This window comes from Rhinoderma darwinii, chromosome 5, assembly GCF_050947455.1.
Source record: "Rhinoderma darwinii isolate aRhiDar2 chromosome 5, aRhiDar2.hap1, whole genome shotgun sequence".
Lineage (NCBI taxonomy): Eukaryota > Metazoa > Chordata > Amphibia > Anura > Rhinodermatidae > Rhinoderma > Rhinoderma darwinii.
The window spans coordinates 143,559,887-143,583,867 of NC_134691.1; the positions used below are offsets into that span (position 1 = coordinate 143,559,887).

Below are 23,981 nucleotides of genomic sequence, written 5' to 3' on the forward strand. Positions count from 1 at the left end.
CAATGGCTGAAGAATAGTTTTTTATTGGAATATATCCTGGAGTGCTGCTTCCATTTGTGGATTGGATTTATGCTATAGGTGAAGTGGTATTTTGCCTGGAAGCAAGCACCCGCCATTTAGGCTTTCCTTGCTGTGCAGCTCTATTACTTAGTTTATATATATATAAGTTTATTTATGTATGTGTGTATATATATATATATATATATATATATATATACACACTGTAAGATGGTGCTAAAAGGTGATTTTGCTCTTTGAATGTACTTAACCTTTAATAAAAATATTCTATGTATTGTAAAAGAATAATAAAAATCACCTCAATGTTGTGTGGATAGTACTTTGGAATGCCCGTGCTGATGGATGGAGATGATTGAAAACCAATAAAAATATATAATTATATAACATATGCTAACTTTCCATGTCTACTATAATAGCAACTTATTTTTGTTTTTTTAATTTATCTGTAGAGCCAACTTATATAAATGTTTTTAACTTCTGTCTGATTTGTAGGTGTCATCGAGTCGTTTGGATCTGTCAGGCTGTGAGGAGGATGACAAGGTAGAATATATATATATAGTTATTTTTTTCATGGAAAAGCAAGAAAGGAAACGGTTTTCTTTTGGGTGGAAAATGTAATGAACCCCTTCCCACAGTAAGATGTACATGTACATCATCAGTGGGAGATATTTCCAGAATCCTGATGGACATGTACGTCCTGGTGATTCTGCAGGCAGGGGATTCACTTTCTTTCCGTACTATGAATTTTGGCTTCATGTTTGCAGGGGTTCGCCTTTGTAACGTGACAGCTGTCCTCTAACAATGCCTGAAGGGCATACTTTAATTATAAACTAACAGATGCCTATGCATATAATTTTGTACAGGCATAATGTTTTTCTTTTTTTTTTTTCAAATTTGTATATTAAACTTTTACAAATATGGGGTACAGGAATAAAAAGGGGGTAAAATAAAAATAAAAAAAGGTGGGGGGGAATCCCCAGAAGCAAATTTGGTTACAAGAGATTACAGGTATTATAGAATACACAGCTATCAATCAGGATACCTTATAGTATTAGTCAGGGGAAGGGGGGGGGGACAAAGGGGAAGGGGGGGGACAAACAAACAAGTCAGCCTGTCTTCAAAATTCCCTGCTGCATTAATGGCATACAAAAAGAGAAAGTGTGCTTGTCCTTCTCTTAATCAAAGCCTAATGCAACGATGGACAAAAAGACAAAATAGCATTTTTATGCATTTCACCATAAATAAAAAAAAAAGTGACGTCCTAAAGTACAAAATACATGCCTCATTCAGATGGTGATCATGAGGCAGTAGCCGCATCATGACGAATATACTCGTTATTCTGATTTCGTGAGCACCGCTACTGTGCTCGTTTGATCAGGATTAAGGCAACTGCTGTAATACACAAATGAAGCACCGCTCTATCAGATAAACCTCTTATCTGTTGTTTAACCCTTTGTATGCTGCATTCAGTGCTGATCGCGGAATACAAATGGAAAGACTGAGAGGGGACCCCAGTTTGGTCGCGTTACAGGGAATTCCTGTGATGCGACCAGGGCCCATACCTTGTGTTTCGGTTGACAGCCCAGAGTCCATTAGGTCTGACCATATTCTATGTTGTTAGGACATTCTTAGGTATGCTCCAACAACTGGCTGTACTATTTGTACACAGATTAAAGGGAACCTGTCACCAGCATTTCACCTATTGAGCTCTTCTCACCCCACGCTGGCCGCTGCTGACAAAAGTTCATTGTCGTTATCCCCTCTCCTAAACCCCTCCGATCTTAAATAACGGTCTGCAAATATTTTGTGTCTTTTATGGTAATAATCCGGCAATCTCGTTCGTTCCTCTTCTTATGCCCGCCCACCGCAAAAAACTGTCCCACCTTGAATGCCGAAATCTCATCTGAGATAGCGTGCAAGCGCCCGTCATGTATGTTCCGACACCCGTCCCTGCTTCGTCCGGGCCTCAAATCTAGTTACTGTGCTAGCGCCGCTATGGTGTCCCATTGTGCGCATGCACCAGAACAGGACATCGATGTGCAAGCACAGGATTTTGTGTGTACTGGGGAGAGGCGAGGAGCTGTCGCTCAAAAGTAAGGAGGCGGGGCTAACTCGGAAAGGCTTGAGGAATGAAGAAATGACTCTTTTCAAACAAAGATATGCATTAGCATACGGTGCAGCAACACGAAAAAACTGAATACTAAAGGTACAGAGCCTACTTAGAGGATAATTATAGGTTACATAAAAATTAAGTCAGATTAATAAAATAATTACAAAACAAATACACAATCACGCTTTCTTTACAATAAATACATTTAAATATAAGTCCCAAGACTTAAAATAATATATACATATTTCATATCCTCACAAACAACCTGTACAATAAATTCATAACGCCATTTATGATCGGTGAAATGCGTAAAAACATTTGTAAGAACTGCATCGGCATTGCTTTTTTTTTTTTTTACGCATTTCTTGCCATAATTAAACGCTAATGCATTTTTACCAAAGAGTGGCACATAAAAAGAGTACAACTCGTCCCGCAGAAACCAAAGTCTCATACAGCTATGTTGAATTTTTTTTTAAAAGTTATGACCATCAGAATGCAAAGAAGCAAAATTAAAAAAGATGTTCTCAAGGCCAAAATAGGCCTCGTTCTCAAGGGGTTAATAAATCGACCACATTGCCTCATAGGTTAGTACCCTTTAGGTGCATTCATATGGTGCGTTTTTCGATGCGGTTTTTAGACGCGCGGCAAAACCGCACCGGGGTGAACACACCTTTATACAACAGCAATGCTAACCACTGAGCAATTGTGCTGCCGAATTGTAGTTTTCAAATTTAGTAATACATACTGGAAACACTTTATTTGTCTTAGCTGTAAATTTGTGAGGTTTTGATTTTAGTATGTTTCAACTAGGGATGGTCAGAAAACCAGCTGGATGTCTCCGATTACTCCTTCAGTTACAAAGATGTATCAGGCTATGGAAGTCAGCTCAACGATTCGCCTAGAAGAAGAGACAGTGTGGGAGGTAAAATATATTTCTTAGTATATATAATGTTAACATAGTCTGCTGCATATTTATAAATTAGGAGAAACACTACACATACCAAAACATTAGAAACCTGAAAAGAGAATAGTCATCAAGCATGTAAGAACAGTGAAACAAAAGGCGAAGGTTAGGCTGTGTTCACATCAGTGTTGCCCTTCCGTTGAGGGATTCCGTCTGAGGTTTCTGCCGGGTTAACCCCTCAACGGAAAGGCAAATGGAAACCTTAGCTTCCGTTTGCATCATCATTGATCTCAATGGTGACGGAATCGTTGCTAAAGGTTTCCGTTTTTGTCACCGTTGTGACAGGTTTCAGTTTTTGTCACCGTTGTGACAGGTTTCCGTTGTTTTTGATGGAATCAATAGCTTAGTCGACGGAACCTCTCAACGGAAGGGCAACGCTGATGTGAACAGGCCCTAAGCTGACAATTAGAGCTTAAAATCTAAAGAGTGATTAGATTGGTGGAGGTCTGACTGCCAACTGAAAATGCACGCTACCGGTCAATAATACTCAGGGCTCATGCAAACGTCTGCTTTTCTTCAGTCTGCGATTCACATTTTTTGGGGCCATACACACATCCGTGTTTTTTGCCAATACATTGTTCCATTTCGCAAATTATAGAACATGTTCTATCCCTGTCCATTCTTGTGGACTCGTGCCAATAATGGACAGCACATGGAAGCCATCTGTGTGCTGTCCACATTTTGCGCATACATTGCTGGGAAACGCCTGAGAAATCCAATCACGCAACCTTCCTATGGGTGCGGACTGCGAAATACAGGTGACACACGGAAACAACACGGCTGTAATATACGGTTGTGGAAGCAACTCGGAGGCATTACGCACCCAAATACGGATACTAGGATTTTGGCTCAACATTAACGGTCATGTGCGTGAGTCATCATTGTTAGATTTGGAAACAGCCATTCTAGTAATTGGCCGGGGTCTGGAAATTACCATAGTCAAATCAATTCAATCTTCAAAGAAGTAATATTAAAAATAACTTTCAAAATGTAAATGTATACTAAATGCCTTTTATGTAAAAAAATAAATAAAAGAAATGTAAAGTTGGAGATACATCAGTAAGTGAGATCTCTGTCTTCCTTTTTCAGGTGGAGCCCCGGAAAGCCCACAGGCCTTAATGTCAAGTCCATTTAAAACATTCTCTCCTCAGCCACCAAAATTTTTCAAGCCTTTAATGCCTGTGAGAGAAGAACACAAAAGGAAGGTTCCTATTGAAACCCAGCCATTGCTTAGTCAAGAGGTAAATGCAGACAGACTTTTTTATTGTTGTGCTTGTGGTTTTATACTAACCTGCTACTGAACTAAAATGAAGCTTTTAATCCCTTACAAAACACAGATTTATACATATGTGTATAGAGAAATCTGAATAGCATCAAGTATAACAGAGCAAGAATAAAATATATATTTTTAATTATTGGGACAATAACAATTTCTCAGCTGCAGACAAGTCACTTGTGTGGTAGGTAAGTAAAAAGACGTTTTAGGCCTGTTTACATCAGCGCTGGCTTCTGTTCATCTGTTCCATTCAACCAGTTTTTTTTCACGGAAACAATAGCGTAGTCGACTATGCTATTGTTTCCGTGAAAAACCCTTTGAAGACAAATGTAGGCTTTTTACAAGCTGTTTTCACGCTGATTTAGACGTGGAAAACACGATGAAATACTGTAAAAATTCCTTCCTGTAAAGAGGGCCTGAGTAATCTGAGACAGACCGGTACTGAATACTACTATAATTGTATATGAAAAGGTATCTGCTGGTAGTAAACTTCTATCTTAAAGAGGCTCTGTCACCACATTATAAGTGGCCTATCTTGTACATGATGTGATCGGCGCTGTAATGTAGATTACAGCAGTGTTTTTTATTTAGAAAAACGATCATTTGTGACGGAGTTATGACCTATATTAGATTTATGCTAAATTATGCAACTGGGCGAGTTTTACTTTTTGGCCAAGTGGGGGTTGTGTAGAGAAGTATATGACGCCGATTGGTCACTGATTGGTGAGCGTCATACACTTCTCTCCACAACGCCCACTTGGCCAAAAAGTAAAACTCGCCCAGTTGCATAATTTAGCATAAAGCTAAAATAGGTCATAACTCCGTCACAAATGATCGTTTTTCTAAATAAAAAACACAGCTGTAATCTACATTACAGCGCCGATCACATCATGTACAAGATAGGCCACTTATAATGTGGAGACAGAGCCTCTTTAAAGGGTTAACAATTATTATTTTTTTATGCAAAATGTGGGGAAAATTCACCATTTTGTAACGATTTTTCAAAAATCATGGCATAATAGTGCAATTTTGCTGTAGTTCACGACAAAAAAACATTTTTACCTCAACGTGTGTATCCAGCCTTTTGTTTATCTATGGGTTTTTTTCTCTTTTGCTAAATATATTACATTTACCAAATAGTCTAAAGGTAATTTTACACCGTCCAATTATAGTCAAACAAGGCAGGGCAACGAGCAGACGATGAACGAGCAAATGCTCGTTCATCGGCTGATAACGTCGCTTGAAATGCCGAAACTATTAGGCTGGGTTCACACGACCTATTTTCAGGCGTAAACTAGGCGTTTTACACCTCGAATTACGCCTGAAAGCACGGCTCCAATACGTCAGCAAACATCTGCCCATTCATTTCAATGGGTTTGCCGACGACCTGTAATTTTACGCGTCACTGTCAAAAGACGGCGCGTAAAATGACAGCGTCGTCAAAGAAGTGCAGGACACTTCTTGGGACGTAATTTGAGCCGTTTTTCATTGACTTCAATGAAGAACAGCTCCAAATTACGTCCGTAATTGACGCCTCGCAAAACGTGAGTACGAGCAATTACGTCTGAAATGCAGGAGCTGTTTCTCCTGAAAACAGCTCCGTAATTTCAGCCGTAATTGTTGATAACGTGTGCACATACCCTTATCGCTGTCGGCAGCACATCTCCCTGTGTAAACCGGGAGATGTGCTGCCGACCTGATAAAAATGTATGGGGACAAGCGATCGGAGTAACGAGCACTCGTCCCCATACTACCTCCTTGTGAAAGGAGCAAACGAGCAACTATCAACGAGCTGTCTCGTTGACTGGCGCTCGTTTACATGCCCCAAGTCAGGCCATGTAAGACCAACTTAAGACCTTGTTCACACAATTCAGATTTCATGCAGATTTGACATGCAATTTTTAAGATAAAACCAGAAGTGGATCCAGGAGATGAGACACTTTGCGGACTTCCTTTATGTATTTCTTCTGTTTAGGTTCTGTTTCTGGTTTGGGCTTAAAAAATACACGCAAAATCTGCCTCAAATCTGCACTGTGTGAACAAGGCCTACGTTTTTATTGTGACTACCTTTTGCGTTTTTATGTAACATGTTTATATCCTCTGCCTTTAAATCATTGGCCTGTGCAAAGGGCCCTAAAAAAGCCTTTAGGGTATGTTCACACGCACTAATTACGGACGTAATTCGGGCGTTTTTGCCCCGAATGACGTCCGAAAATAGCGCCTCAATAGCGCTGACAAACATCTGCCCATTGAAAGCAATGGGCAGACGTTTGTCTGTTCACACGAGGCGTAATTTACGCGCCGCTGTCAAATGACGGTGCGTAAATAGACGCCCGCGTCAAAGAAGTGACCTGTCACTTCTTTGGCCGTAATTGGAGCCGTTATTCATTGACTCCAATGAATAGCAGCGCCAATTACGTCCGTAATGGACGCGGCGTTCAAGCGCCTGCACATGCCGTTACGGCTGAAATTACGGGGATGTTTTCAGGCTGAAACATCCCCGTAATTTCAGCCGTTACGGACGCCCTCGTGTGAACATACCCTTAGGCTCAAAAAACGTCAGCAAAAACTGCATGTGTGATTCTAGCCTACGCCCCTGTTCACACTGAGTTTTTTGCAAGCGGAAAAAACTGACCTGCCTGCACCTCCTTTGCCGCATTTTTTGCTGCCTTTTTCTGCCACGGCCATTGAGCACCATCGGCAGTAAAACATGCCAAAAAATACTCTGTCAAAATATGGAACTCCTTTTTACAGCACATTGAGCATTTGACTTTCTTTATTGAATTAGTTAGTTTATTATCTCCTGGTTTATTGTACTGAACTGTTTACAGTTTGAACTACTTACATTTGTACGGGCAATTGTTTCTATGTAAAGCATAGCGCCACTTTCTGTTGTATGTAGAGTATGAATATACATATGGCCTTCGCTAGATGGCTATTGTATTGTAATAATGGTTGATGTAAGCCAAGTAACATAATCCGGCTTTCACAGTTGCAGGGAAAAAAAAAGTGTGCCGCCGAGCCGGTCCTCCCTGGTGATATCAGCTGACTTGCCCATAGCGACTTGGTTTGAGAAGTGGCTTTATTTGGGACAACCCCTTTCATTTTTCACACATTATTATTGACTGTAATCAAATTTGGTTAATGGTGAAGTAACACTTTTCGGGCTTATTCAGACGAACGTGATATACGTCCGTGCAATGCGCGGATTTATAACGCGCCTCACACGGACCTATGTTAGTCTATGGGGCCGTGCAGACTGTCCGTGAGTTTCACGCAGCATGTGTCCGCTGCGTAACAGTCACGACATGTCCGTTCTTTGGGCGTATTTCGCGCATCACGTACCCATTGAAGTCAATGGGTGGGTGAAAATCACGCGCAGCACACGGAAGCACTTCCGTGTGACGCGCGTGATTCGCGCAACAGCAGTAAAAAATATGAATGAAAACAGAAAAGCGCCACGTGCGTTTCTGTTTACAAACATACAAACAGAGTGTCATAATGATGGCGGCTGCGCGAAAATCACGCAGCCACGCATCATACGCTGCTGACACACGGAGCTATTAAGTACCTATTGCGCACGCAAAACGCCGTGTTTTTTGCGCGCGCAAAACGCACACGCTCGTGTAAATCCGGCCTTCAGCTGAGTTTTACACAGTGGGGGAGAGTTATAAATAGTGTCAAAAGATGTGTGACTGTAGTTAGCCAAAATGGCATGATAAATTTAGCAGAACTTGCTAGGCATGTTTTTTTTTATCTCCTACGACTTCTCTTAGTCATGATTCTTTTTATAGACACTTTTGAAACCTGTTGAGGGAGATGCAAAATGTGATAACGCACAATAAATTTTGCGCGCGCCACATACTACATTTTTTGGGCGCAATTTGAATAGTGAATAATTTCCCCTAGTGTGGTTGTGGTTAGCACTTTTTTTTTCAGTGAAACAGGGAACTTATATACCTCTCTGTTTGGATCGTACCATGGAATTAGCAAACATGCTTTTGGAATCCATCCTAAGATATTCATGAAATGAGCCGCGTATTGAAATAAATATGGCATACAGCATTTCCCTGCTAGATTGGGGCACATTAAAAAAATAAATAAATATATATATATATATATATATATATATACGGTATATATATATATATATATATATATATATATATTTGTTAAATTGCTATGTACAATGTCAGACATAATGCTATTTTACATTTTTGTTCTCATATAAAACATTGAAATGATTATAATGAGTTTTGCAAGATCCCTTCCAGCACAGAATACAATATATGCGACATACAGCAAATATCTGTGAAATATTCTCTAGTAAAATAAATATCATGCAGGCTTGTGCTATAGCAAAAGCTATGAGAAATGCAAACTAAAAAAATGTTCACATTTTTTTTTCCCACAAAAGATAATTTTTGATCCCTCCATAATATGGCACGTTATGTGGTTCTATTACAATCATACTAGCTTTTATACCCGGCGTTGCTCAGGAGGTTGACTTACGGTATAGATAGAGTAAAAGCTCACTATTTAAATACCCAATTATGTGTTGTAAGGCCCCATGCAAACGACCGTAGAATTCATCCGTAATTACGGACCCATTCATTTCTATTGCCCATGGACCGTGCCGTAGAAAGTCTCCGCAAAAGATAGGACATGTCTTGTTTTTGCTTTTTACGGACTGTGCTCCCATACTTTATATGGGAGCACGACCCGCATTATAATTAGAGCGTATTAAAAGTTAACTTACCTGCTTCTTCCTCCAGTCCGGCCTCCCGGGATGACGTTTCATCCCATGTGACCGCTGCAGCCAAACACAGGCCAATCACAGGCTGCAGCGGTCACATGGACTGCTGCGTCATCCAGGGAGGTCGGACTTGATGTCAAGAGGGACGCGTCACCAAGGCAACGGTACGTATGAACTTCTTCTACTTTCAATCGCTGCGGAAACTCTGCCCGAAGGGGCTGCCCCTTCTCTCTTTCCAGCACTGATAGAGAGATGGGGCTGCCGATTTAGTGCAGAGAAAACGGGTCCGTAAATAGGGGTGGAATACTGGTGACACCGGACCTAATTTTATTGGAAGCACCATTAAATATCCTTAACACTATGATCACATGATCGCATTTTTTTTATTCAGTTTAGGAAATAAAAGTCCTAAGCCAGTGCTCCTAGACTAAACTACAAAGTGTTGGATGAGGGGTGGGGACTTCTGATTCATGCCCATTTGGCATCATTTTTCCTCGCTCCTCATTTTTACCATTAGTCCCTCCATCGCTCATTGCTTCTCCATGCATTTTAGTCCCTCAATTATATGAGACAGGACAACTGAATAGACATCATGTCCTGGCTGGAGGTAATGTATATTCACTGTCAGGACACTTGAGTAACGTTATAGTGTGTTTATGTGGCTGCACATAGTGATGTAATAAGAACACTATATGCTGTGTAAATGAATGGGGAGAAGTGTGTGACGCCGATTGGTCAGCGAGGAATGATGTACGTTGCAGCCAATTATGGGCTGCCATGTCATCAATAGGCGGCGGAGCCTGTCAGTGCAATCCGTTACCTGGGGAACGCGTGTCCATTAAAAAATAGCTATTCCCTGATTTTAAACCAATGAAAAATCGGGCTTCAAATAAACTTTAGAAAATATATATATAAGATGTCATTGACACTACATTTGTTCTAAACATTTCACTGTTATTTTTGCATGTTTTCATGTATTGTGTTTCCATTACACGACTTACTCCCCCACCATTGTTAGTTTTACATGATGTTTTGTGGTGTATGTGATGTGTTGTGTGTCTTAACCTTTGCAGAGCATGTCTTCACCACTGACAAATAACACTGGCACTGATGTGCCTTCTGGACCTAATACCAACTGCATGCCAGTAGAGCCCAATAATATTCATGAAGATTCCATTGTGAGTTATTATTTTTGCTTTTGTTTGTTTTTTAAATGCTTGCTTTACTGTTTGCTGTTAGACTTAGGGCCTGTTCTCATCAGCGTTGGCTTTCCGTTTGAGGGGTCCCTTCTGCCCTTCTGAGGTTTCCGTCCGGTGAACCCCTCAACGGAAAGTCAAACGGAAACCTTAGCTTCCGTTTGCATCACCATTGATATCAATGGTGACGGAAACATTGCTAATGGTTTACATTTGTCAACATTCCGGCAGGTTTCCGTTTGCCTTTCTGTTGAGGAGTTCCATGACGGAAACCTCCGACGGAACCCCTCAACGGAAAGCCAACACTGATGTGAACAGGCCCTTACTTCATATCTGTACTGGCACCAGCTGTATGTCCAGTATATTGTTTGTGACAGTAACTTGTGTTCATTGAATGCTCTCTAACCAAAATGATCATGTAATCCTATTAGCAAACAGAACCGCAGTCTGGACAATGTGCTTTATGTTATTAATTAAGCTTCATTACATTTAACATTTTATGTCTGTATTTTGCTGCATATTTCACCCCTTCTACATTGAAAAGGCAGAAATCTGAAGGACAGTACTGTAATAATTTCTCTTTGTTCGACATGTTATCTTTTTTTTATAAACTTATTCCTGATTATTATTTTCCCTCTCTTGTTATCTGAAATTTGTAAAAGTAAAGCACCTGTTAACTTGTGGGCCTTTATAGGCCATCTGTCTTCAAATACATGTAACCACAGAACTTATTTTATCCAAACTGCATTACGGCCTCGCATACATTACAGGCATCCGCCTCCCATAGGCTAACATTTGTTTAACATATACGGTACCCTGCAAAAGTTTTAGGCAGTTGTGGAAAAATGCTGCAAAGTATGAATGCTTTCAAAAATAGAAGCATTAACAGGTTTTTTTTAAATTTAACTAACAAAATACAAAGTAAATGAGCAGAAGATAAATCTAAATGAAATCAATATTTGATGTAACCACCCTTTTCCTTTAAAACTACATCAATTCTTCTAGGTATATTGGCACAAAGTCATGGATTTTGTAGGATTATAATCAGGTGTATGATTTACCAATTATACCAAACAGGTGATAATGATCATCATTTTCATATGTAGGTTGAAACATAGTCATTAAATGTAACATTAACAGCTGTGTATGAGGCTTAAAACTGGGTGAGGAACAGCCAAACTCTGAGGTTGTGGAAGACCGTTTCATGTCACAGGTCCACCATGGCAAGACTGAGCACAGCAACAAGGCACAAGGTAGATATACTGCATCAGCAAGGTTTCTGCCAGGCAAAGATTTCAAGGAAGACTGAGGTTTCAAGATGTGCTGTTTTAGTTCTTTTGAAGGTGCACAAAGAAACGGGCAACATTGAGGACCGTAGATGCAGTGGTCAGCCAAGGAAACTTAGTGCAGCAGATCAAAAACACAGCATGCTTACTTGCTTTCGAAATTGGAAAATGTCCAGCAGTGCCATCAGCTCAGAACTGCCAGAAACCAGTGGGACCCAGGTACACCCATCTGGTGTCTGGCTAGAAGTGGTCTTCATGGAAGGATTGCGGCCAATATGCCATACTTTTGACGTGGAAACAAGGCCAAGCGACTCAACTTTGCACAAAATCATTGGAACTGGGCTGCAGAAAAATGGCAGCAGGTGCTCTTAACTGATGAGTCAAAAATTGAAATATTTGGCTGGCGTACAAACTGCTTTCTGCTACAAAGGGCTGGAGAGCGGTACAATAATGAATGTCTGCAGGCAACAGTGAAGCAGGGTGGAGGTTCCCTGCTAGTTTGAGACTGCATTTCAGCAAATTGAGTTTAAGGAATTTGGTTAGGATTAATGGTGTCCTCAATGCTGAGAAATACAGGCAGATACTTATCCATCATGCAATTCCATCAGGGAGGCGTCTGATTGACTGCAAATTCATTCTGCAGCAGGACGACGACTCCAAACATACAGTCAATGTCATTAAGAACTATCTTCAGGGTAAAGAAGACCAAGAAGCCCTGGAAGTGATGATATGGCCCCCATAGAGCCGTCATCTCAACATCATTGACTCTGTCTGAGATCACATGAAGAGACAGAAGGATTTGAGGAAGCCTACATCCACAGAAGATCTGTGGTTAGTTTTCCAAGATGTTTGTAACAACCTACCTGCCGAGTTCCTTCAAAAACTGTGTACAAGTGTATGTAGAAGAATTCACGCTGTTTTGAAAGCAAACGATGGTCACACTAAATATTGATTTAATTTAGATTTATTTTCTGTTCATTCACTTTGCATTTTGTTAATTGATAAAAAAAAAACTATTAAAACTTCTATTATTTAGAGCATTCCTACTTTGCAGCATTTTTCCACCAATGCCTAAAACTTTTGCACAGAACTGTACATCGTGAAAAGGTCATGACGTGTACGTTAAATGGATGCCATAATAGTCTACGGGTGACGGATTATATTGTTAAGTCACAGCGTCCATTTAACGTATATGTTGGGAGCATTTTCCAACAGAGATACTGACGTATACCAGCCCGACAAAGGCCAAAAGGAAATTTTTTGGGCCTCCGTCAGGCTAAGGTTACCCTATGGACACAGTTGAAGGACCCCAGGGCTGTCTGATCATATTTCCTGTTGTTAGGGCATATTTAGGTATGCCCTAACAACTGCCTGTGTACTATCAGTGCACAGGCTAATGTACTGGCATATAGATATATGCCAGTACATTAAAGTTAAAAAATCAATATCCCTTTATGGGATTAAAAAAAAAGTTAAATTAATAAAATAAAATAAAGTTTTGTTAAATAGAAAAAAAAATAGTAAAAGAAATACACATAAATACACATTTTTTACAATAAATAAACTTTTCAAAATATAAGTCCCAAAACATGAAATAATATACGCATATTTGGTACCGCCACGTCCGTAACAACCTGTACAATAAATGTGTAATGTTATTTATGATGATCGGTGTATGGTGTAAAAAAATAAAGAAAACTGCAGCGGAAATGCTTTTTTTCCTACGTTTTTGACAAAATATACATTTATAGGCATTAAACGATAATGTAAATGTACCAAAAAAATGGTACCTACATAAAGTACAACTCGTCCCGCAAAAATAAAGTCTCGTACAGCTACGTCGGACAAAAAATGATAAAGTTATAAGCGCCGGGATGCAAAGAGGGAAATATAAAAACAATGGTTAAGTCCTCAAAGCCAAAATTTGCTGTGTCTTTAAGGGGTTTAAAAAAATGAATAACAAATGAAATATTCATGTTTTTTTTCCTGATACTGGAAAACATATATATCTGGGGATATAGAAAGGTACAGACTGTAGGCTTGCAACACTGTGGTCCCACACTTGGGTCAAAGTCGCTTTGTGATAAATTCAGGCCCGCTGTTGAGCACTATAAATGTATTAATAAAATCTTTTCTTGAATCTGTATGATAAGCTTGCATTAAGAGCTATTAAACCAGGTGAAAGGACACACCATAGATGATAAAGTAGTTCTATTAATTCATCAGCTATTAAAGCCCAAGTTTACTGATCAACTACTAAGTTCACTTGCTGCTCTCTTATCTTTAGGTCTGAAAAGTGCCAGATTCCATACACAAGGCTTCCAGGAGGTCAATTCAGTTTAGTAGCCCTGTTCATGTATATTCAAGATTGTATAGCAATTTATAGGAATGATGCAAACTTAAAGAGGCTCTGTCACCACATTATAAGTGCCCTATCTCCTACATAAGGAGATCGGCGCTATAATGTAGGTGACAGTAATGCTTTTTATTTAAAAAAACGATCTTTTACTTTCAACCAAGTGGGCGTTGTACAGAGGAGTGCATGACACTGACCAATCGGCATCATGCACTCTCCATTCATTTACACTGCTCTAGCGATATAGATATATCGCTATGTGCAGCCTCATACACAAGCCCTAAAATTACTACAGTGTCCTGATAATGAATACACATGACCATCCAGCCTGGACATCATGTGTACTCAGAATCCTGACACTTCTGACTCTTTTCTGTGAGATTTACAGCAACGTATACGAAATCTCATTTACCTCGTAATCTCACGAGATTTCGTATCCGTTGCTGGAATCTCACAGAAAAGAGTCAGAAGTGTCAGGATTCTGAGTACACATGACGTCCAGGCTGGATGGTCATGTGTATTCATTATCAGGACACTGTAGTAATGTTAGGGTTTGTGTATGTAGCTGCACATAGCGATATATCTATATCGCTAATGTAGTGTAAATGAATGGAGAGGAGTGCATGATGCCGATTGGTCAGCGTCATACACTCCTCTGTACAACGCCCACTTGGTCGAAAGTAAAAGTACGCCCACTTGGGCATTAAGAAAGCTCATTAGCATAAACCAAAATCGCTCCTAACGTTGTGAAAAAAGATCGGTTTTTTAAATAAAAAGCATTACTGTCACCTACATTACAGCGCCCATCTCCTTATATAGGAGATAGGGCACTTATAATGTGGTGACAGAGTCTCTTTAAATTAAATTGTCTAATAGATAATTGCTCCACTTTTCTGTCATTCGCACTAGACTCAGAGGCCCTATAGTTCTATGCCTACATGGAAGTATGCTTGTATACCATATATATATATACATACATACATACATACATACATACATACATACATACATATACACGCATATATATGTATATATATATATATATATATATATAATATTTGGCATTTGGGAAATCCGGTATTGGTAAGAGATGGTACAAAATATAATGTTTAACTATAGAAAATATATAAGACTATTCAGTAATATTTTGCTCTTAGGCTGTCCAGCTGATTAAGAGTTGACTTCTCTGTGGCATCACCATTGATATTACTTTTTTTTATTCTATACACAAGCAGATAAAGCAGTACAGCACGATTTATTGACTACGTCCATTATTTTTCCAGGATTCTGAAGAAGAAGACCTTGGATTTGATGGGTCGATCAAAAAAGAAATGTGCTCCTCTGCTTTTCATGATTTCAAGTCTTATGTGCCTGAGGAGTTTGCCGACTTCAGTGTTTACAATGCTAGTTTGGACAACAGGGACTGGATAAATTCCAAAGCTGACTTTGTTTGTTCTCATTCTTTGGATAAAGACATTTCTCGGAGCCCTACCACCAGCAGTGTTACCAGTGGTTATGTTTCGCATAGTGCTTCTAATGTTACTCTCTCTGACATTGTGGTTGCTTGTAGTGAAAGTATGGATCAGCTAACTAGTCAAACAAGAGACTTGGAAAGCCAAGAGCATCGGGAACTTACTGGACAGCAATCTGTACAAAATTGCACATCTGATGTACATAAAGAATCCGATGACGACAGCTGTCCGGGAAATCCAATCCGCCAATCAGCCTTCATAGAAAAAAGTGCCTTTGATAAAGTGCCACTTTGCACTACTGAAAAAGATGCTGCTGTATTGTGTAGAAGTATCTCCTCTTCTTCTATGGACTGTAACAAAGGAAACTTTGTCAGCTTTTTACCCTGTGAGGTTGCTGTGGAACATACTTGTGACGTTTTGGAAGACCATTCATTTACTGAATTCATGGGAGTAGAAGATGGAAAAGACTTTGAACACCATGAACATCCACCAATGCACTCTTCTACCGGTGAAAACAAAGGAGTAAATGTTATAGAATATGATTCTGTTATATCAGATGACCCATTTAGTGCATCTGATCAGGAAATGTCAGAAGAAAAACATCGAGAAACGACATTATGTTACAATTCTTGCTCTTCTGGAAGCCATTTGCCTGAAAAGAATCATCTAGATCTTTCAGATGATTGTGAAGACAGTCTATCCCATACCCCGCCATGCCTACTGTCCCTGGGTGACCAAGTATGTATTGGTGACAATAAGTTTGGAACAGTGCGATATATTGGCACCGTGGATTTTTCCCGTGGTGTATGGGTTGGCGTTGAACTCCATGTTCAATTAGGTAAGGAGCAACTTATTATCTCTACATATAGTGGCACTGTGTTACATAGGTCTGTTTTAAGCAAGTTTTTGGGAAGGACCAAAATTGTTTGATATATTATAGATTTCGTTGATAGTTTTGAACCATGAGACACTAACCTTTGACGCTAGAGTTTCTGAAGCATTGAGAAGAACCAATTTAATGGATAGTTCCTCATTCATTAATACTTTGTAAATACCGTACAGTATACTTAGGCCGCAGCCTTTTCTGACTACTGAGCAGAACTGTCATCAGAACAGCCAGGAGTTTTTATAGAAAGTACTGCCAACCACCACAGTTTGGAATTGGAGTATTTCCTATACATACTTCCAAGTTTCTTATGACAGAGTATGGCCAGCACAGGCTTTATTTGCGGCCAAGAAGAGGATGTCTGGAATGGTACAATTCAAGTAAGTTAATTTTGGGAGCACCTGGTAAAAGGAAAGTCTGTTGTCTAGAGTAAAGTGTAAGGTCTCTTGTACACGACCGTTGTGCCACTCTGGCCGTTTTTGATGACCACCGAGTGGCACCCGATAGTTTTCACGGACCCATTCACTTTAGCGGGTGATTTCGGGTCAGTGAAAAATGGTCCGGTCGTGTGCATGAAGCGTAAGTCTACTTTTACCAAGATTTGGCTCATATTTAGTTGCTCCCCAGCATATGCCACACTGTAAATTTTTCAGCATTTGTTAATAATAGAGGTATTGTCAGAGGCTGAGGAGCAACTTTCAGAATTTTAAAATGACTTAAGGCAAGTTTTTGCAAAAATAGACTTAAGTTTAAAGGGAACCTGTCACCAGAATTTCACCTATTGAACTTTACTTATCCCTCACTGGCCGCTGCTATCAAAAGTTCATTGCCGTTATCCCCTCTCCTAAACTCCTCCTCCAACTGTAAATAACGGTCTGCAAACATTTTGCGCCTTTTATCGTAATAATCCGGTGTCATTTTATGCGCACACACCAGAAGAGAACATCAATGCACAAGCGCGGGATGTTGTGTGCTGGGGGAAGGCGAGGAGCTGTCAATCAAAAGTAAGGAGGCGGGGAAAACTCGGAAAGACTTGAGGAATGAAGATATGACTCTTTTCAACTGAAGATATGACTCCTTTGTGCTCATTAGCATACGGTGCGGGAACACTAAAAAGCTGAATATTAAAGCTACAGAGCCGACTAAGAAGACCGTTATAGGTTATATAGAAATGATGTTTCACCCACTACCACCAGGTATTGCTGGTTTAACAGGTGAAATGCTGGTGACAGGTTCCCTTTAAAGATTGTGCTCATATGTATCTTATCATTGTGTATTTTTTACTTTTTAAACGTCCCATTGATACTATCTAATCATTTGAAAACCACATGGTTTTTAGAGAATGCTTTTACTTTTTTTTTTTTAAAACAGCAGCATTCCCTATCCCTTATTGTCATGTTCCGTATATACAAGCAAAACCTACAAATAGAAATGTTTACAACTGCAAATTTAATGGTACCCATAAAAATCACATTTATTACATAATCCAAACATAAAATTACGTAAAAGATACAAAAAAAGTGGTAGTCACATAGTATGTGAGGGATGTAAGCTAATATAGTAGCAAACAGAGATCACAGTATGCACAATAGTTATACATAGCAGGAGAGTTAGGGCATGGCCCCATGTGGCGGTTTTCCTCCGCAACTGTCCGCATCAATGCCGCACAGAATCTGCGTTGCAGATTCTTCGGCGGATCTGCCCAAAATGTGCAGTAAATTGATGCGGACTAACTGCGGCGTACTGCGGTAAAAGTGCTTCCCTTCTCTCTATCCGTGCAGGATAGAGAGAAGGGACAGCACTTTCCCTAGTGAAAGTAAAAGAATTTCATACTTACCGGCCGTTGTCTTGGTGACGCGTCCCTCTTTCGGCATCCAGCCCGACCTCCCTGGATGACGCGGCAGTCCATGTGACCGCTGCAGCCTGTGATTGGCTGCAGCCGTCACTTAGACTGAAACGTCATCCTGGGAAGCCGGACTGGAGACAGAAGCAGGGAGTTCTCGGTAAGTATGAACATCTATTTTTTTGACAGGTTGCTGTATATTGGGATCGGTAGTCACTGTCCAGGGTGCAGAAACAGTTACTGCCGATCGCTTAACTCTTTCAGCACCCTGGACAGTGACTATTTACTGACGTCTCCTAGCAACGCTCCCGTAATTACGGGAGCCCCATTGACTTCCTCAGTCTGGCTGTAGACCTAGAAATACATAGGTCTAGCCAGAATGAAGAAATGTCATGTCAAAAAAGCAAGACGCATCCGCAGCACACATAACATGTGCATGACAGCTGCGGACTTCATTGCGGAACTTAGAATCTCCATTGAAGTCAATGGAGAACTTCCGCCATGAGTCCGCAACCAGTCCGCCACTGGTCCGCAACATCCATTGTATGCTGCGGACACCAAATTCCGCACCGCAGCCTATGCTCCGCAGCGGAATTTTCAGCCTCGTCTAAACGAAGCCTGCTAAAAAGAAGTGGAAGGCAATGGAGAAACGGCTCCGCTGCGGAGTGTCCGCAGCGGAATTTAAGAGCAATTCCGCCACGTGGGGCTTTGCCCTAAAACTGGCCGTACACTTTAGATAGCTGTCGGCTAAAAGATCTTTTCGGCCGACAGCTATTCCTCCTGACTCAGCGTGCATGGATGTGTTTTCAATAGGGAGAAAATGCTGCCAGACTCCTCTGGCATCGTCTTATCTACCAAGAAACACAAGGATCGGGCATGTTAAAATTCGGGACACCACCATACACATTAAATGGTTGTCCCGATTTAGCTGAAATCAGCTCCGATCGCTCGTCCTCATAAATTATCATCATTTCGGCAGTGCGTCTCCCTGTTTACACAGGGAGATGTGCTGCCGACAACGATAATATTTCAGTTTTTTTTTAAAAGATACGATCAGCAGATGAACGAGTGTTTGCCCGTTCATCTGCTGATCGCTGCTCTGTTTCAGGGCAATTATCGGCAACGAGCGTTCTATGAACGCTTGTCTGCCCGATAATATGCCTACAGTTATCTGTTTGCTACTCTATTGTATCACCTACCCCATGTATTTAAATCTTTTTTAAACATGATGAGACCTTACAGACTGTGTGACATCTGCTTTTTTATGTGTGACGCTCTATTTGTTATGTATATTTATCTTTGGATTATGTAATAAAGTTAATTTTTATAGGTGTCATTTATTTGTAGTTGGGAACATTTCTTTTTTAGGTTTTGTTAGAATGAATATGATTGGTTTATGAGCACCCTAGTTATTAAGCCCAATGCTTAAAGGGGTGCCTGTTATTCTGTAACCGCTTTCAATAGCTGACTTCTAGGAAGGAAATTTTTTTTATATTTAACATCCGATTTTTTTATAGAAACAATTCAGGGAACATTTCATATGACTGCTTCTTTAAATAGATTTGGCTACTGATTGTAGCAAACCTGCAGCAGAAACTGCATGTATCAACATGTTTTTTGTATAAACACACCCTAAGGGTATATTCGCAGTTTGTGTTGTGCAGTTTTTAGGCTGGAATGTCCGCTGCGTTTTATACCATGTGACCGCTGAAATCTGTGATTGGCTGCAGTGGTCACATGGAATGAAACATCATTCCAGGGGGCCGGCCAGGATGAAGAAGCACAGAATTCTGGATAAGTATAAGATTTTTTATTTTTTTTTCCGTGTTGCGGTTTTTGCGGCTTAATCGCAGCTTTTCCGCTGCAAATAAAATACCTGCTATTTGTTGCGGGTTTTACCTCCAGATTGAATTTGATGGGGAAAACCTGCAACAAAAATGCAGCGATTACGCAAATACAATTGACATGCTGCGGATTAAAAAACGTGCTGCATGTCAAATTCTGAGCTCATTATTTATGCAGCGTATGGATGAGATTTATTAAAATCTCATCCACTTTGCTGCTACTGTATTATGCTGTGGATTTTCCACAACAAAATCTGTTGCGGAATATCCACAATATTTACGCTACATTTACGATACTTCTTGCTAAACACAGTACAGTTGGACATAAACACAGAGCCTCATAGTTTTGTGTTCTGCCATACCTCCCAACCATCCCCGATTCAGCTGGACACTCCCGGATTCCTGGCGCTGTCCCGGGCTGCCGGGGGTATGTCCAGCTGTCAACTGTATCTGCGTCCTCAGGACGCAGATACAGTTGAACCCAATGCTGAAGCAGGGAACCATCAGCTCCCTGCTTCAGAATTAGTTCAGAGCGGAGGAGCAGAGGGAGCTCCTCTGCTCGCCAAGGACTCCCCGGGCACAGCGCTACTTTAAGTTCTATGCTCAGGAAAGCCCTTGATGTCACTATCCATATATGGACAGTGACGTCAGTGGCTACTGATTAAGCGGAATCCCCGTTGCAGATGATCTGACCAGGGATTCCGCTCCTAGAGGAAACCGCTGAGGTCACTGTCCATATATGGACATTGAGGTCAGGGGCTCCTCCTGTAGCGGAATCCCCGGCCAGAGTCAGCAACGGGGATTCCACTCAAGGAGTAGCCACTGACATCACAGTCCATATATGGACAGTGACATCAGGGCTTCCCTCTAGGAGCGGGATCCCTGGCCTATGCTCCAGCTGGGAATTCCGCTCCTGGAGGGAGTCCCAATGGCGCTATCTTCAATGGGGGTGTGGCACTATCAACATGGACACTGTGGCACTATATAGGGGCACTATCTATATGGGCACTATCTACATGGGCACTGTGGCACTATCTACAAGGGCAGTAGCACTTTATATGTCGGCACTGGCACTAGGGCCAACCTTTGGGGGCATTATACTGTATAAGGACAGCTAGGGTAGCATTATACTGTATGGGGGCAGCTATGGGGCGTTATACTCTATGGGGCAGCTCTGGGGGAATCTGTGGGCATTATACTATATAGGGCATTATAGTGGATAGGGCAGCTGTGCGGGCATTATACTATAGGGCATTATGCTGTATGGGGGAATTTGTTTGGGCATTATACGGCATTGGGCATCTGTGTGGGGGTTATACTGCATGGGAAAATCTGTGTGGGCGTTATACTGTATGGGGGCATCTGTGTTGGCTTCATACTGTATGGGTGCATCTACGGGGGCATTATACTGTATGGCGGCAGCTATTTGGCATTATACGGTATGGGAGGCACTATTGGAGCATGATAAGGTGTGGGATGAACCGGGTGTGTATTAGAGGCGTGGCTTAAAAGAAAAAAAATGTGCCCCTCTTTGTGATACTAAGTTGGGAGGTATGGTTCTGCTCACGATTTTGTTCTCCCTTTACAGCCACTTGTGTATCTTTGAATTATTTGGCATCTTACCACTAGATGTCACTGGAGATACTGGACTAGATGTCTTGGTTCTATTTTTGAGTTGTTTACACTGCCAACTTGTTTGCTGTTTACCCTGCGTGGCTTTTATTCACTATATATAGGTCCTCAGGGTACCAAGCAAAGTTGTACTGTGTGCACTTCCGCTAAATACAGTTTACTCATTCAATTCACATGAGATTTAATTATATTTTTATGATGGGTATTATTCATATTATTATCATAAATATAAAATTATGACTTATTTTATTAATGGAATATGATTAGTAAAATAAACATTTTTAATATATTAGGTCCGGAGACATTTTATACCTTTTTTTTTTTTTTTTCTTGCTTTTATACAGCACCAAATCCATATGTTTGTTTTCTTTGTTATTTAACTTTTGGTAGAATAGTCTAATCCTTAGTCACAGCTAAACTAGTGACTTGTGTAGAGCAGGTGTATTTTATAGTGAAATCCAATGTGGTGTTGGCACTGCCTTGTTATACATACAAATGATGAATCAATAACTCCATCCAAAACATTTCTAGAAATGTTGCTAACAATGGCAATTTGCTAAGGGTGTGTCAGATTTGCAGAACACCATAGAGCCCTTTCATTCTTAAAATCAGTGGTGGTCTGAGATCAGACGTCACCAATGTGATCTCAAATGTATGCATTTATGACATTGGTTCGATTTCCCAGAATTTGCTAAATTTTCCCGTTCCATTAATTGATAGGAGTCATCATATCTATCTATCTATCTATCTATCTATCTATCTATCTATCTATCTATCTATCTATCTATCTATCTATCTATCTATCTATCTATCTATCTATCTATCTATCTATCTATCGGTCTGTCTGTCTATGGTAGTAACTTACTAAATGTGTTCATCAAATTGATTTCTCTCTAAGGCAAACACGACGGCACAGTGAAAGGCAAAGAATATTTTCGTTGCAAACCCAAATACGGTGTGTTTGTCCGACCCAACCGGCTAACTAAAGCACTTGGTCCAACTAACAGAGACAACGGTAGCACTTTGCGGGAACAAGCGTACAATCCAGACAAGAGGAGGAGTGCTACATTGAAAGGTTTCCCAGCACCCAGGACAAAAGACGCAGCCCAATATCCTTCTGGGAATGAAGCAGCATCCGCTTTTTCAAGAAAGCAAGAGAATAGGAAATCCTGGATTAACTAAGATGCAGCGTTTGCACTTACTGCGCACCCCTGTGTATAAACTCATATTGACTGGTTAAAAAGAAAGCTATTTTTGTACAAATGTACAGTTTTAATTCCTCAGATGTTTACTCGGTCTAGTGCTGAATGTTGTTCTAACAGTTTTTAACAAGGCCTCATATTTAGTTTGTCTGCCTTGTAGGCGGGTGGTTTGCTGCACAGTAAAAGCACGACTAAAGGATAGTATGTAGCTACGAGACAGGTACATGTCTATTCTTAAATGAGGATAGTGGCTTATATTTTAATCAAATGATAAAAAATATTAATAAAAAAATAAACTGAATATACATATCTGTAAAGACACTGTAAGCTGTTTCTTATCTACCAAAGAACCTGTGTTAACGTGTATAGCAGCTGTTTTTTTTAACTAATGGAGGCAGCCATTTTGTGGGCGGCCTTAATACTCCTATATGGGAAGCATATGAGCAGCTGGTGACATCACTGAATTGTAATTGTGAGAGAAATGTTCAATAAAGCTGCTCGATGTGAAGACATAGTTGGAATATTGGTTCGGCTCACGAAAGATACTGTTGTCAGAGTGTATGGCGACAGTCCATGGAAATACAATACTGTGCTTTTGTATTAGAGATGGTTGTTGTATGGCCACATTAATGTAGTCAATGACATGAACACCATATTGCCTTATTTTTCCTCCTTCTTTACAGCAGGCTCTGGAGGCAAGTTGTTATACTGGACTGGTGGTTTAGTCCCTGTAAAGACTGCAAGGACATTTAGTTCTTGCCTACCTCTTATTGTGTGAGCGGAAGTCTGTGTGTTTCAGATAAGTGGGAATATAATATGTTTCTCCGGTTAAAATATAAACAGGCAGGACTTGCTTTAAATTCTAATTCTTCCATGTACTTCATCAATCCATTCTTCTGCACACTGAAGAAAATGGAGGCCAAGACACATGATCTGACTTCCTTGCTTCTATTTTCCATATAAGATCATTACTATGTGGTTTATAATGACGGGGAAGGGAGACAGACAGGTGAGCCCTAATCTACCCGCCACTCAGTCCCTGCCTACTTGCAACGGCCCATCCTAGGCGACGGCGTACAACTGGGCGACGGTCCCTACGCTCAATAAGTGCAAGACAGACAAACAGACAAGGGTACACAG

At 40.5% G+C, this 23,981-nt stretch overlaps 1 protein-coding gene across 6 annotated transcripts in view; it reads left to right on the forward strand.

Moving 5' to 3' along the window:
* Positions 1-23,349, forward strand: part of KIF13A (kinesin family member 13A) — a 223,616-nt gene extending 200,267 nt beyond the window's left edge. For 3 of the 6 annotated variants that reach the window (XM_075826597.1, XM_075826595.1, XM_075826596.1), the window contains 6 exons: positions 511-558; positions 2,939-3,050; positions 4,182-4,333; positions 10,198-10,302; positions 15,246-16,272; positions 22,538-23,349. In XM_075826597.1, coding sequence (XP_075682712.1) covers positions 511-558; positions 2,939-3,050; positions 4,182-4,333; positions 10,198-10,302; positions 15,246-16,272; positions 22,538-22,821 — 1,728 coding nt within the window. In that variant the 3' untranslated portion in view covers positions 22,822-23,349. Of the gene's footprint in view, positions 1-510; positions 559-2,938; positions 3,051-4,181; positions 4,334-10,197; positions 10,303-13,893; positions 13,935-15,245; positions 16,273-22,537 lie in introns of those variants that run through there. The other 3 variants (XM_075826598.1, XM_075826601.1, XM_075826600.1) reach the window with 2 other exon arrangements.
* Positions 23,350-23,981: the final 632 nt, after the last annotated feature.